At 54.4% G+C, this 15838-nt stretch overlaps 1 protein-coding gene across 1 annotated transcript in view; it reads right to left on the reverse strand.

Moving 5' to 3' along the window:
* Positions 1-15838, reverse strand: part of Megf8 (multiple EGF like domains 8) — a 48490-nt gene that overhangs the window by 26448 nt on the left and 6204 nt on the right. Inside the window, exons 2-20 of the mRNA XM_028781341.1 lie at positions 14665-14828; positions 13623-13829; positions 12634-12814; positions 12462-12550; positions 11080-11495; positions 10489-10634; positions 10184-10306; positions 7778-7932; positions 7411-7530; positions 6881-7025; positions 6636-6799; positions 3670-3870; positions 3094-3294; positions 2192-2428; positions 1463-1581; positions 1247-1378; positions 1049-1162; positions 573-821; positions 1-80 (exon numbers count right to left, since the gene is read on the reverse strand). The exon at positions 1-80 is cut by the window's left edge and continues 120 nt beyond it. Of these exons, the coding sequence (XP_028637174.1) occupies positions 1-80; positions 573-821; positions 1049-1162; positions 1247-1378; positions 1463-1581; positions 2192-2428; positions 3094-3294; positions 3670-3870; positions 6636-6799; positions 6881-7025; positions 7411-7530; positions 7778-7932; positions 10184-10306; positions 10489-10634; positions 11080-11495; positions 12462-12550; positions 12634-12814; positions 13623-13829; positions 14665-14828 (3243 nt within the window). The remainder of the gene's footprint in view (positions 81-572; positions 822-1048; positions 1163-1246; positions 1379-1462; positions 1582-2191; positions 2429-3093; positions 3295-3669; positions 3871-6635; positions 6800-6880; positions 7026-7410; positions 7531-7777; positions 7933-10183; positions 10307-10488; positions 10635-11079; positions 11496-12461; positions 12551-12633; positions 12815-13622; positions 13830-14664; positions 14829-15838) is intronic.

Below are 15838 nucleotides of genomic sequence, written 5' to 3' on the forward strand. Positions count from 1 at the left end.
CTGAGGTCCAACCCAGGTCACACACACAAGTGAAGTCCGGGGGACCGCTACACACACCATGGCCACAGTCTTCCAGGCACCTGAAGGACCATGCGGAGGAAGGGAGGAAAGGGACTGGGTGGACCCAGAGTCGTCAGAGCACCCCACTTTCTCCACCCACTGCAACACTCTCACAACTGGCTCCCCCTTTCAGTGGTCCTGCGCTGTGCAAGAAAACGTGTTTCCAAGGCAACCCTCTAACACGAGATGATACCTGTCTCCATAGAAATCACATAGCACCACTGCGAAAACCCCCTTCCAACTAGGTCCTCTTCCATCTATCTCCATGGCAATTCTCTCCATGGCAATTCTGAAGGCTATGGCCCACCATCCAGAAGTATCCTGTTTCTATGGTTACTAGGGTTACCTTGGGGACCCTGTCCTTCCACTGAGGTCCTTGTCTGCAAGATGAGAATCCCATACTAACTGGGGACATTGGTTCTAGAGAGAGCCCAACACCATGGTCACTTCCTTCCTCTAGCTTAAGCTCCAGCCGGAGGCAACATTTCCATGGCAACCCACATGTCACTCACGTTCGGTTACAGTGTGTGATGCCATCACCCTGGTAGCCTCGCTGGCAATGGCACTCATAGCTGAGAGGCGTGTTCATGCAGGTGGCCCGTGGGTGACACCTTGCCAAGCCCAGGCGACATTCATCCACATCTGGACAGCGGGCATAAGCCCAGCGGGCAGGGAGAGCCACAGGTAGCCCCAGGCCCTCTCCCACCCACAGGGAGCAGTTCCCCCCACCCAAGGGTCCAGAGAAGTCCCCTTGTAGGCACCTGTGGGGTAAGAGACAAAAGTATATTTCACAATATAGAAACAGGAGACAGCCAGGGAGACAGTGACAGAGATGGGGACAGGCAGAAGAACACAGAGACGGGGACAGTAGCGGGCTGACAGTCGATGGCGGTGAGGAAGCAGAAGGCAGTCACAGAGCAGAGGACAGGGCAACAGGGCAGAGAAACAGGGAGAGTCAGGAGGCCCACCGAACCAGCCAAGTCCTCACCGTCCCAGAGTGGGGTTGTCTTCGTTGCCACACCAACCACACTCATGGCTCTGCAGACACTCGTGGCAAGTCAAAAAGCCACCGCAGCTCCTGCACCGTGGCTCTGAGTGCACACTGCAGGGTGATAAGTTGTGGGTCAGCGCCCAGGGCACACCCCTAGCCGGGAACCCCATGTCGTCACCCAGAGCTGGAGTCTACCTGTCATCCCAGCCGCGGCAGCCCCCGTGTGGGTACCGGGCCAGGTAGGCAGCAAACAGAAAGCAGGTGTGAGTAGACTGGCACCAGGCACACTGGCTAGAGTTGGCCAGGCAGTCCTCGCAGGTTAGGCGTCTAGGGGTAAGAGCAGGGCCAGGTCACTCCAGCCCACACCCATGCATACCCACCCCACCCCACCCCGAACCTAGCAGGGCTCACTGGCTACAGAGTGGAGGGCATTCCTCTGGGTTCTTCAGAGCACCTCGGCCCCGGCCTCGCCGGCTGCATGCTGCATCACCTTTGCGGTTGGTGCTCTGATGCCACTCGCAGAAGGGGTCCTGGGGTAGGAGGGCAAGGTCAGAACTCAGCCCATCACCTGCCCAAACCCAGCTGCCTTGCCCTCCTGCCCCTAGGCTACTGGCAACCACCTCATCCCAGTGCACACTGCCCTGCAGCCCACTTCAGACACAACCACCAGCTGTCCACCTAGCTCTCACCCCTTTGGACAATAGTAGTTCTGTCAGGAGTGAGGGACTGGTGGATTTAAAATCCTTTAGATCCAGAGAAGGGCAAATAGGCATTTACTTTCCCAGCCTCAGGCACCACACAGGAGCCTACACAGAGCCCAGCCTGAAGCCTGACCTCGTCCACACAGCAGTGGTCCCAGCACTTGTGAGGCTGAGGCAGAAGTAGCTCATGAGTTGGAGGCTGGCCCAGGCTATGTGTGGCAAGACTGAGCATCAGAAAGAACGGGGACAGATCTGACGCCAGTGAGACGGGGCTCTGCTTGGGACCGAATGATGACTCCCCTGCAGGTCACTGGAACAAACTCTGCCCAGAAACAGGCATCGGGCAGAGGGAGAGGGGTGGTACCAGCAGAAGCTAACAGGCCTGACAATCTGCCTCCTTCATGGAATACGCCACTCCCTCCAGGGGTTCAGTAGACACCTGGGTGCAGGCATGGCAGTCCCGATGTTCCTCACAGAGTGGACAGAGGGCAGGCACCAGCACCAGCAGGGACTCGTCACTCCCATCGTCCTCACAGTGGGCCCCGCCCTGACGCAGGTGACAGGTGGCACTGTTGAGGCACCAGCCACAGCCCTGATCGGCCAGGCAGCCCAGACATGAGGAATAGGAGGTGCAGGCCGAAGAGCGGTAGGGCTCCAGGAAGAAGAAGGAGATCTCCTAGGGCAGGCATGTAGGGCAGGAGTTAGGTCTTGGGGCAGAGTCAATTGGAGATGAGGGCTGCAGTTACAGGTCTGTAGACAGCATGACAGCTACAATGGGGACTCAGGAGATCAGCACAGGAAAGGGGCCACAGTCTGAAGGACTCTGGAGACCAAAGCATGCAGAGCAGGAGTCAAGGGCGGAGAAATCAGATATGGACAGAAGACAGGATAGAGGTCGGGATTAGGTACAGCTCAGGGTAAAGCACTTGCCTAGGATCATAGAGAAAGGTTAAAGGAGAAGGGACTTGCGGGTAGAGCCCCTGCCTAGAATCCCCCAGTGAGGGGCTGGGGGCGTGGCTCAGTGGTAGAGCCCCTGCCTAGAATCCTCCAGTGAGGGGCTGGGGGTGTGGCTCAGTGGTAGAGCCCCTGCCTAGAATCCCCCAGTTAGGGGCTGGGGGCGTGGCTCAGAATGCATTGCTAGAATGCACAAGGCCCTGGGTTCCATCCTAGCATGTTCCAGAAAAGAATATGGACATCTTATCAGGGACCGATGGATTCAAGGTGAGGTCCAAAGCTGAAATCAGAATCAAGTGACTTAAAATTTAGCCATGCTCGGAATTTGGAAAGCCGAGAGGATCTGAGACCAAAGCCTAGGAATAGAGTTGGAGTCTAGACACTCACACTGCCACCTGGCACTCCAGTCCGATCCCACAGGAGGGTGAGCTCACTATGCCCAGGGCCTGCCGAGCCGTTGAGCTGGCCTCGGATCTCCACCGCATACTTGTTGCCTCGCCCGGGCAGTGGGAAGAGGCGATCAGAGCCAGGGCGCTGCAGACGCCGTGTCTCCTTCTCTTGCTGAGCCACCCAGCGTCCCACCTCCTCCTGCAGTGGGAGTGAGCAACAGACAGGGCCTCAGAACTCTCCGATGTCCTTCTTTAGACTCCCAGTCCCTCCAAGAACCCCAGTTCCATCCCGAAAGGAAGAGGGCCTCAGGGGTCCTTGGACTTTGGGAAGCTGCCAGCCCTCCTCATGACCATTCTCCTCAGGGAAATCTCACTTGTCACTCAAACCTTTCTCACCCTACCCACAATTCCTCCGACGTATGCTTATAGTTGAAACTCCACAGCCCCTTCTTCCTTTAAGGATAAGTCCCATGTCTGAATGTTCCCCACTAACCCCAGAACCACAGATGCCCTGAATCACACTCACTCCCATATTTACCAAAAAATCACCTCAGAATGTTCTAGAATCCCTCACCATGTTCTCAGTGTCTGGGCCCCTGGACATCCGGGCCAGGACATGGAGGCGCTGGGCCCGAGCCCACACAGCCACATCTTCAGCCCCAGGGCCGCCTGGTCCTCCTGGCAGCAGGGGGTGGATGAAGCCTCGGTAGACTAGGGACACATCTGTCTCAGGGCTGGGTGTCAAGGTGATAGTTGTACTTCGAACAATGGAAACCTGTACCATCCGGAGATGGGATGTATGTGTAAGTTCCTCTCTGCTTGTGGATGGACTGTCCCTAAGTACTCACCCCTCAGGCCATGCCTGAACCAGAGGAGACAGGACGGCCAAACTGCCTTCACCAAATGAGACACTGAGACGGGACTGAATTAAGGCCACTTGCCCATCAGCCCTCTAGGGACCGAATTCAGAGACTATAAACCTGGGGCCCAACCCAACCTCATCTTCAGGTCATAGTAAAAGTCAGAGGACTGCAGGGCCAGCAAGGTGTCTCGGGGGCAAAGGTGCCTGCCATGCATGGAGACCTGAGTTCAGCCCCAGAACCTCCAGAGCCAGAAGACAGTCAGTTCCACTGGCTGTCCTCTGACCTACATACACACACACAGTAATAATGTATGTAAATACTTCAAAACTAGCCAGGTGTTACGGCGGCACACACCCTTAATACTGGCACGTGAGGGCTGGAGAGATGGCTCAGTGGTTAAGGGCACTGACTGCTCTTCCAGAGGACCTGAGTTCAATTCTCAGCAACCACACGGTGGCTCACAACCATCTGTGATGGGATCCAATGCCCTCTTCTGGTGTGTCTGAAGACAGCTAGAGTGTACTCATATAAATAAAATAAATCTTAAAAAAAAAAAAAATACTGGCACGCGAGAGACAGAAAAGAGGCAGTTAGCTGTGAGTTCGAGGCCAGCCTGGTCTACATAAGAAGTTCCAGGACAGCCAGGGCTACACAGAGAAACTCTATCTCAAAAAACAAAAGCAAACCAAAAAAATGTCTTTTAAGCTTGAAAACTGGAGCCTCTGGCATCTTTGTCCACAGCTTCCTTCTTTCCCAGCATGCCCTGCCAAAGCTAGGCCCAAGAGTCCCAATGATCACACAGCACAAGATTTATTTGCTTGCTAGAGTGTGATTCTGTAACAACAAACAGAACAACCCAAGTATTCATCACAGGACACTATGTAACTTACAAGACCTGGACTTGTTGACCCTTAGGAGACCCTGTCTCAAAATAAGAACCCAGCACTGGGGAGATTTATGCAGGGTTGAGGCCAGCCTGGGCTACACAGCCAAACCTTATCACAAAAATAAGTAACTAAATAAATACACAGCAGTATAACATTTAAATGTAAGTGGAGTATTACATAACTGTTGGAAATAAGGGCGGGATGGTACAGAGGCAGAGGCTTGTAACTCAGGTACTCAGGAGATAGAAGAAGGCACGTCAGGAATCTAAGGCCAGTCTCAGCTGCATAGCAAGTTCGAGGCCTGCCTCGAGGCTCTCCAAGAGAGCCTGTTTCAGAAAGAGAAGAGGGGCACAGAGGAACATGTGCTTTACAGGATCAGTTACCCAGGAGGCAGAAGGGCCACTTGAGCCTAGGCTATCAGCACCAGCCTGGACAAAACATCAAGACTCTTGTCTCAAAACCAATACCAACTAACAAAAAGAGCCAAAGTATTTCCTACGTTCTGTCACTCAAAAGCGTGCTTGGATATACTGAGGACAAGTAGGCTGAGGGTGGCGCACGTGCCTTTACTACCAGTACTCGGGAGGCAGAGGCAGGAGAGTTGCCAAGTTTACTGTGCTGGTTAACTTGACTGTCAGCTTGATGAGATTCAAAATCACTACGAGACGAACCTATGAGCTTGTATGTGAGGGAATTGCTAGACTCTGAACTGAGGTGGGAAGACCATGTGTAATGTGAGTAGTGCCAGAATAAAGCCAGGAAAGGAGCTGAGAGCCAGCATTCACCTCTCTGTCCCAGGCTGCCTCCCCGGCCACCATGCCCTCTCCATCCCGGTGCGATGAGCCTCTTTGGATGTTTTTGTTTTGTTTCTGAGACAGAGTCTCAGTATAGTACAGGGTGACTTGGATTTCAAGCTTCTCCTCTCTTGCCTTAGCCTCCCGAGGGCTGGGACCACAGAGATGCTCTACTACATCCAGCTCGATATCTATTTCCAAGTGAACTTACGGTGTGAAGGAGCCCTGAAGACACTGGGCTAAGGGAAGGAAGCTGGACAGAGCTGGCACAGATTACCTTACTCCATTTACATGAAATGCCCACAGCTGGCAAACCCATGGCCAAGGGGTCAGGGAGAGGGAGACGGAGGCAATTGGTACATAAATCTAGACTTGATCTAGGAATGACAAAAAGATTGTTCTACAATCTTTTCTGGTTTGTTTTGTTAGTTTGTTTGTTTTGAGGAAAGGTTTGTCTGTATAGCTCTGGGTGTCTTGGAACTCACTGTGTAGACCAGGCTGAGCTGAAACACACAGAACTCCACTTGCTTCTGACTGCCAAGTGCTAGGATTAAAGGTGTGTGCCACCACTACCCAGCTTGTTCTACAGTCTTTTGATTTTATGTGTTATTTCACTCAGATTAAAAACCCATTGTTTGTGTAGGGCCTCAGGGCCTGGGATTACCATTTGGCCTACAGGGGAGGCTATGGAGAAAGATAAACCTGAGGTCTGTTTGGAACAGACTGGGTTCTAGACAAGCCTGGGCAACCTTAGGAGACCCTGTCTCAACTAAGAAGTAAAAGACCCTGTCTAACTCAGTAGGTGAGCGCCTACCTGGAGACTCCCAGGGAGGGCTAGGGTGTGGCTCGGCTTGGGGGCGGGGGAGCATGGACACATACCATGCACAAAGCCCCAGGTTCCATCCCAGTATTGTCCCCCAAAAAAGACCCATTTGAAAAGAAGCACCCCTAGGCCTGTAAGTGTCCACTCCATCCCCAAGTCCATCTGGCCCCCACCTTGTCAGGCTGAGAGGCGTTGGGTGGCTGCTGAAAGGTGAGCAGGTGCAGGCCAGGGAGGAAGCTCTGGGTGACACAAGCCTCCAGGGAGGTGACGAAGACAGGTGCTGGCCCCCACCAGCCCACGGTGCCTGAGATCTGCTCCCCTCGGCAACGGGCCTGCTCTGAGAGGACAGGGATATGGGAGGCTGGAGGGTCAGTATAAGGTGCTCTGAGCCCCTCCCCCACGGCAGCTTGCCACTCACCAGGCCGAGGAAGGCAGCTCTCGTTGTGGACACACCAACCGAGGGCGCCAGGTCCCCGAGGAGGAGCTGTGGGGCTGCTGAAGGCCAGGCACGCTTGGCAGTCACTTAGTAGGCGGCCTAGGCCCAGGCAGCTGGCCGCTGGACACTGGAAGGAAGAGTCAAGTCAATATGCACTGTCCTCTGGGACTCGGGAGATCTGAGAGGAGCTGTGGATACACGGTCTGGGGAGGGACAGTCTAGTGGCCATCAGGAAACAGCAGGGTTGGTCTACAGGAACTCAAGAACAAGGGATCCACAGACAGGGTCCTAAATACAAAGAAACTCAGGTATTGGGAGAGGTAAGGCTCTGGGTTGGTGACGGGCAAGAGGTAGGAGGCAGGATCTTGGATGGCTGACCACCTAGGCAAGGCTCTGGGTTGGTGACGGGCAAGAGGTAGGAGGCAGGATCTTGGATGGCTGACCACCTAGGCAGGGGGAGTTAAGGGCAGGCCTCTGTGCTGGTGGATGGACGGCCCAGTGTAGTCACTCACAGCTCCTGAGGGAGTCCCAGGAGGGGGTGCAGCTTGGCAAGCACCCTGACACCAGCTACATTCGGGGTCTCGGGAGCAGACGCTGTGGTCTGTGTACATGGAACAATAGTCCAGGTGGTACTGCAGAGACACGGAACACAGGAAAGGACACTGCTCTCAAGATCTTGCTCTCAAGATCCGCCGAGGCCTGCTCCCTGTGACTGCCCAGGTCACCCCAAATTCTCAGCACCTTGGGGGCCCCAACCCACTCCTCCCTCAGCCCTGTAGAACCCCGTCCTCTGCCCACTTCTCTCCGGTCACCCCTCATTTGCAGAGACCATGCTGCCTCCACCCACAGCCTCCCCCTCCCCATCTCTTCAGTGCTCACATCCAGGGCAGGCGCCTGAAACACGAAGGGGGGCACCTTGTAGGCCATCAAGTCCCCACGAGGCCGGCCACTATATCCCCCAGCCACCAGCAGGACACTGCCACCAAGAACAGCTGCCACATGTGAGTAACGACCACTAGGAGGCGCTGCTCGGCCTAGAACACAGTCACAGCATCAGACCTTGTACAGCTTCTGCCCTCCTGGCTCCCGCCCTTCCCCCAGTCTAGCCAGCTTATTGCTGCTTTAGCCCCTACCTAGCCAAGGAAATCCTCCTGGCCTGCCTTGCTTATTTTCTTGCTTCTCCCAGAGGCCCAGTGCCCCCACCACCAAGTCTGACAACTGGAGTTCAATCCCTGGGATACACATGGTAGAAGGAGAGAACTGAGTCCTGCAGGTTGTTGGGCTCTCCACAATAGCTCTGGCTTGGACACACATGCACAGGCGCACACTCTGGCTTGGACACACGTGCACAGGCGCACACTCTGGCTTGGACACACGTGCACAGGCGCACACTCTGGCTTGGACACACGTGCACAGGCGCACACTCTGGCTTGGACACACGTGCACAGGCGCACACTCTGGCTTGGACACATGTGCACAGGCACACACACACAAAATAAGACAAACAGAAAGTGGCAAACAAGTAGGACGGAGGGGCCCAGCTGGGAACTGGGGAGAGGAGTAGCCAAGGCATCCATACCGAGAACCTAGATCCAACCCAGCCTGGTGCTTTCACCAAAAGCAAACCAAGAAACCTCCCTTTCTGCTAATAAAAAGTGGGGCATGGCTTCCCTGACCGCCTACTGACCCCTATACTTTGTAAGCACATGGGTCTTAGCCCAAGAAATCGGAAATCTGCACGTATGTATGTACACATGTATTTTTGCAACACTAAAGATCTAATCCAAGGCCTTGCACATGCAGGCAAGTGCCACCAGTGAGCCACGCCCCCAGCCCCTCTCTATAGAGTCTAGGCAAGGGCCTGACCATTAAGCCATGCTCCTGCCCTTTAGCTTGACTTTGAGACAGGGTCATTGTATAAGTCCTGTATGCAGACTCTATATCCTGCTCCCGCCTACCAAGTCCTAGGAAACCATGCCTGTCAAAAAATTGCATTCTTTTCTAATTTACTTTACTCTGTTATGTGTGTGGTGTATGGTGTATGTTGTACACACCCATGTGTGCACATTCAGGGGTCAAAGGAGGAGGCTCTCTAGTTCATGTTTTATGGAAAAATCTCTCACTAAGCCTGAAGCTCCTTGTTTTGGGGAGCATAGCAGGCCAGCGAGCTCCACCTTTCTCTGCCCCCAACACTGGAGTTACACGTATGTGTGGCTATGTCTGGCATTTACATGGGTACTTGGGATCTGGGCTCACGTCCTCATGTTACATAGCAAGTACTTAACCACTGAGCAATCCTTCCAGACTAGAAAAAAAAATCGCTTGTGTTTTTGTTCTTAGAGCTGGGTTTCTCTATGTAGCCCCAGCTGTTCTGAAACTCAGTCTATAGATCAAGCTAGTCTAGAACTCAGAAATCCGCCTGCCCCCGCCTCCTGAGGATTGGGATTGAAGGCGTGCGCCACCACCTCCCAGAAAAAAAAAAAAATCGAAAAACTTTTAGAAGAACAACCCTGGAGGAAGACAATGTGTTGAAGTCTCCACTGTGCTGTTTTCCCGTCACGCATCCATTCCACCCTCTTCCACAGCAGCCCAGCTGCACAACCACGTCAGAAGCCTAGCCCATGGATGCAGAGAGTCAGGTGCTGGTGTGAAGGCGCTGTTTTGAGTAGATGCCTGTTTGAAGGTAGCCATCTTGGTTCGCCCTCTTGTCCACTATGACCCTGAAGTTACTACTTCTTAGGGCAGCTGCAAACTGGCAAATTTCCACGGAGAACCAAGGTTCTGGGGCTGGGAACATAGCTCGGCTGGTAAAGTGCTTACCCCACAGCATTGGGGCTGGAGTTCCATACCCAAAACTGTCACAGAAATGCCAGGCATGGTGGCAGCACATCTGTAATCCCAGCACTGGGGAGGTAAGGCCAGGAGAACCATAGGGTTCACTGGCCAGCCAGACTAGCCTAGTTGGTGAGAGACCCTGACACAGGGAAGGTGGCCAGTATTCCTGAGGCTAACACCTGAGGCTGTCCTCTGGCTTATACACATGTACCCTGCACAGGTACACGCATGTACACACACATTCACACACACGTGCATTTAAAAGTAAAAAGTAGAACCAAGGTTCAGTGTCCCTACATCTGCTTCCTGGTCACCCACCTCATCCTCACCCAGATTTGCCTCCAGAGGCCATTCCAACAGGATGCCTCGCCCACCAAGGTAATGACTGAGGCAGCTCCTGCTAAAACTCAGAGATCTTCACAAACCCTCAGGCAAACAGAGGAGACTCACCCTCAGGGGTTCCTGGCGGGGCAAGCTCGGCCCCTGACACCCACTGGTGGCAGCCAAGGTGGTAGAAGAAGATCCCATCTTCATAACACTTTTCCTCCTGGTAATGGGTATGCACATTGCCCCCTGGGAAAAGAGGAAAGGGCACCTCTGGCAAGCCTCAGGAGAGGGAGGAGACCCAGGCTGAGTCTCACCTCTGGGTAAGCTCAGAAAAGCCTTGAGGGAGGTAGGAATGTCCAGGCTTAGTTTCAGCTCAGGGTAGGCTCAGGCCCCTGGAAGGCAGACATGATCTAGGGAAATCGCCTCACCATAGACCACCATGTAGTTTCCTAGAACACTGGCTGTGTGGAAGGCTCTCTCGCGTGGACCCTGGAGCCCATCCCGACCCTTCAGCGTGGTCCACACACGCCGATCCACGTGGAAGAGCTCAGTGGAATTCACCCGCACAGAAAACCTACAGGGAAGAGACAGGCCAGAGGCCCAGGGCGAGGAGGGCTTCCTTCTCTCCTCTAGCTTTACCCAGGACTAAGACTGGCCATGACCATGTCTACATCCCATCCTGACTGGACATGCAATGTAGGCAGGACCCAGGTCTGAGCAGGGTCTGGCATCTTGCATAATCTGGCAAGAGCTGGAGGACGGGTGGACAGGTGGACAGGTGGAAGGACAGGGGAAAGGGACTAGTCAGCGTCTGCGTAGAGGATCAGAGAGTGTAAAGAGGGTGAGGGGACAGATACATACTGGACAAAGTGAATAGATACAGAAATAAATGGACCATGACAGAGGTAACCACCTGAATTGTCCAGGAATTGTCAATGAGCAAAGACTTCTAAGGATTAAGGTCACGGAGTCCTGGGCTACTGTGGCCAAGGAACAGGAGTATAGGACAGGCTACTCACCGGGCAGTGGAAGGACGGTGTCCACCATGGACCAGCAGAGTTCGGGACGGGGCATGGAACACCATAGAGTGGCCAGTGGCAGCAGGGGGCCGCCCACCTGCTGGGATCACCTGCTCCCAATAGCCCCTGCTGGTGTGGTCCAGGCGGAAACGGAAGAGGCCAGAAGAAAAGAGGTCATGCTGAGTGCGGCCACCGGACACATACAGCCAGATGTCATCCACCAGTGCAGCTGCATGACCTGCCAGCCCAGGGGGCCCAGAGGAACTGGAAGCAGGTGGTGCCAGGAGCTCCCAGTGGCCTCCACCCAAGGGGCTAAAGGCCCACACATCATTGGTTAGCAAGCCATTGGCCAGCTCACCACCCATCAGCACCAGGAAGCCAGCCCAGGCCACGGCCACATGGGAATGACGGGCGGCCTGTGGGAAAGAGACAAAGAGACAGAGATGGTGACACACTGGAGAGGGCCAGACCAGAGAGATTCGAAGACAGAAAAGCAGATATGCAGAGAGGGGATAGAAGACAAGCCAACTGGGGAGGTGCAGACCTGGAGTTCCAGGACGAGAGGCAGGGACAGAGAGGCAGAAGGATCAAGAGTTCAAGGCCAGCCTGGGCCACGTAGTGAACTTGAGACCAGATTAGGCTACATGAGACCCTGCTTCAGACAGACAGACAGACAGACAGACAAGACAAAGCCAGGTCTGGTCGGGTGACATGCAGTTCTAATCTCAACACTTGGGAGGCTGAGGCAGGAAGACTACCATGAATTCAAGACAGCCTGGCTACAGACTGAGAGCCATATCAGCCTAAGTCCTTAACTCAAAATAAGGAAGGAAAGAAGGAAGGAAGGAAGGACAGACATTGGACATGAGAATAAAAACAGAGATGGTGACACAGAGAAACACAGTGAGAGAGTGAGAGACTGGAAAACAGAAATGGAAGGGAACAAGAAAAACAACCCAGAGGAATGGAGACCAACAGGACACCAAGCCATCAGTCAGAGAAAAGAGGCAGAGGAAGGAGACACGAAAACAGCACAGAGGGGCAGGAAAATCAGGGGTTCAAGGCCACCCTTGGCTGTCTCGAGATCCTGTCTGGAAAAAAAAATGGGAGAGGAAGGGAAAGAGGGAGGAAGAAAGGCTGGCTGAGGAAAGGAGAAAGAGAGGGAAGGAAAGAGAAGAGGGGACAGACACATGGGGAGAGGAAGGGAAGGCAACAGCATCTAGAAAGATAAGGGGGTGTGGGCAAGAAAAGGAATCTCAGAGTGAGCAAAGACAGAAACAAGAGAAGCAGGTGTCCAGACGCAGGTGTCTAGTCTAGGGGTGGCAGGGTGATGGGGGCCAAGAGTGGGCAGGCCCCCAGCCAGGGCAGATGAGGGTTCATACCGGAGCAGGCGTCAGATCCCAGGACTCCCAGGTGTTCGTGGAGAAGTTGTACAAGACAAGATCACCCAGGGCCTTGTTAAGGTCCTGGCCTGTGGAGGACGTGAGCACTCTCAAGCCCTGGCCACAGGCTCACAGGTCTCCAGACAAGCTCACCTTCTCCCCATATGCTTACCTCCAAAGACAGCCAGCAGCCCTGGCGGGGACAGGAAGGCACCGGCTGCCCCAATTCGGGCAGAGAAGGCGGGGTCCCTGGCACTCACACTGTGCCACCAACCAGCCCCCTGGTTCTCCCACAAGTGCAGGTCACAGGCTCGTCCCAGGAATCCAGGCTCACAGCGGCAAGGTCCCAGGGTCTGGGAGGAAGGAGACAAAAAGGCAAAAGACAGAGGTATGGGTTGTAGAACACACAGAAAGAGACAGAGCCAAGACAGGAAGGGAATGTTTAAAGAAACAGTGAGAAAACTGGAACAAGCATGGGACAAGGGAGAGGAACAGGAGACATGAAGGTACAACCAAGGGAGAAAGAGGCGGGGTAGAGCAGAAAGACCCACAGAAAAGACAAGGACAGACTGAAGAGGACGTATGAGTGAGCCTGCATTCCACCTGGGTTGGATGAGCTCGGATTGGGGAAATTGAAGTGGGCGGGGGGAGTTGCCAAACAAATATAGATCCCAAGTTAGGGATGCAGAGCTGAGGTATGAGGTCAGGGGTGAAAGGACAGATGTTGAGGCAGGCAGCCAGGTGTGGTGACACACACCAGTAGCCCCAGCACTCAGGAGGCTGAGGGAGAAGGAGGCTACCATGGTTACAAAATGAGACCCTATCTCAGAAACCACCAGGGCAGGGACCCAAGGCCAAACAGAATAGCCAGCTGGGAGTAGGACCTCAGCCTGAAGGAGGAAGGGGCCATTACCCCTAGGGAAAGGCTGGCTAGACATGAGGACAGAGCTAGAAGTGAGGGCCCAAAGGGAGAGGAGCACGTGGAGTTGGGGTTGGGATGAAGTCACAGGCGTTGAGGTGGGAGCACCCGGAAGGAGAGGGGACTGCTCCCACAGCAGCGAGAGGGGAGGGTCAGGATGGAGCAAGACCCTGTTTAAGCCAGATATGGCAGATATGGCCATAGATCAGGATCCCAGGGAGACTCAGTGGGAGACAGCTCACCGAGGCACAGGTGCCATGGCTGCCACAGTAGGCTGAGCACTCCTGCCGGCCACAGTCTGGACCTCCCCAGCCCGGCTCACAGACACACACTCCTGGAGACCTGCACTGCCCATGGTTCTGGCAGCCTCCAGGACACAGGGAGAAGCGGAAGGAGGCGTTGAAGCCCAGCAGGTTGTAGTTGGCATCGCTGAAGAGGTGGAGCAGCATCTACAAGACAAGAGGCTGGGTACAGGAGGCAGACTGCATCTGGCTGCATCTGGACAGGTCCATCACCCCTGGGCAACCCACTGCCTTCCTCTGTATCCTTTTGTTGTTTAAAAAAAAGATCTCATGGAGATCTGGAGAGATGACTCTGCGGTTAAGAGCACTGGCTGCTCTTTCAGAGGTCCTGAGTTCAAATTCCAGCACCACATGGTGGTCGCTAACATTTATAATGGGATCCAGTGCCCTCTGCTGGCACAAAGGTGTACATGCAGATAGACCACTCAGAAATCTTTTTTTAAAAAGGATCTCATCTAGCCCAGGCTGGCCTCAAACCACTAGCTGAAAAGGACCAGGACCTGGAATTCCTGATCCTCCTGCCTCTACTTCCCAGGTACTGGCATTATGGGTGTGTACCACCACCCTTGTTTAATAGGGTGCTGGTGTTTGAACTCCAGGGTTTGTGAATGCTAGCCAGATACTCTGCCAACTAAGGGGCCTCCCCAGCCCCACCCTGCCTCATGTGTCTGTTTTCTGTGTGTTTGTGGGACTATCTCTTTGGTTGTTGTTGTTGCTGCTTGGGACAAGGTTTCAGTACGGGGCTCAGGCTGGTCTTGAATCAACCCTTAGGCTCTTAAGAGCAGGGATTACAGGTATTCGCCACCAAACCCAGCACTCTTCCTCTCTGCCTTCCGCTGTCTTCTCTGACACCCTTGTCTGACTTTTCTGGTCTTTTCCCTCCCTTCCAACCTTCTTCATTTCTTTCTAGGCATGTGCTCCTAGGACCCCTTCACTCCCTAGAGACCTGGAGACCATGGTCCCACACCCCATCACCTCTAACCTTGCCTGAGGAGGCTTCAATGGGTGAGGGCCGGGTGCTCCCACTCAGACTAGCAAGCAGCGGGCCTTGGGGCGAGTCACCATCATACACAAAGAGGTAGTCATAAGTGCACTCCGTGTCCAGGAAAAGGAAGTCCAGCAGGATCCGATGCTGAGGGCTTGGGGCTGGGGAGTGAGCACAAGGCCAGGTTCTCACACGCACCTTCTCTGAGGACCCAGGAAGCCCACCCACAGAAACCACCACACCTTGTTCTGGGTGCTGGGAGAGAGCTCCTGGTCAGAGGAGACGCAGCCTCAGCTCTGCTACTGGGCTGAACATCCACTGTCAGCGTGGAGGAACTCACAAAACCCTTCTCAGCACTCAGCACATGTGAGAGCAGGCCAGGACCCAGGCAGGGCATGTCGGGGGAGGACCTGACACCTTACTATGAGCAAAGAACTTATCCTGGAGCACTGCAGGTCCCCTGGAGCACCGCAGGTCCCTGGAGCACCGCAGCTCCCCGTCCACACACAGACTCTCCTGTTGCCACTTACTTTGCTGCTACATTCACACACAAAAACTACACCATTAGTCCTCAAGTCTTGGCTCTGCTCCTGAGCCACTACTAGCTGTGTGACCTTGGGCAAGCCACCTGCCCTCTCCGGCTCGCTCTAAGATACTGATCTAATCATGCTGTGGTGAAGCTCAGCCAGACGCTTTTTCTTTTTCTCTTTTTTTCTTTTCTTCTCTTTTTTTTTTTTTTTTTTTTTGGTTTTTCAAGTCAGAGTCTCACTTTGAAGCCCTGGCTGTCCTGGAACTCACTCTGTAGACCAGACTGGCCTCAACTCAAAGGTCTGCCTGCCTCTGCCTCCAGAGTACTGGGATTAAAGGAGCCAAGATCTTTAGGCCAGGGCCAAGGGTGTGGCTCAGTGGTAGAGCCCCTGCCTAGAATCCTCCAGTGAGGGGCTGGGGGCGTGGCTCAGTGGTAGAGCCTGCCTAGAATCCCCCAGTGAGGGGCTGGGGGCGTGGCTCAGTGGTAGAGCCCCTGCCTAGAATCCCCCAGTGAGGGGCTGGGGGAGTGGCTCAGTGGTAGAGCCCCCGCTTAGAATCCCCCAGTGAGGGGCTGGGGGAGTGGCTCAGTGGTAGAGCCCCGCCTAGAATCCCCCAGTGAGGGGCTGGGGGCGTGGCTCAGTGG

Source organism: Grammomys surdaster, unplaced genomic scaffold (genome assembly GCF_004785775.1).
Source record: "Grammomys surdaster isolate TR1022 unplaced genomic scaffold, NIH_TR_1.0 396, whole genome shotgun sequence".
NCBI classification, from domain to species: Eukaryota; Metazoa; Chordata; class Mammalia; order Rodentia; family Muridae; genus Grammomys; species Grammomys surdaster.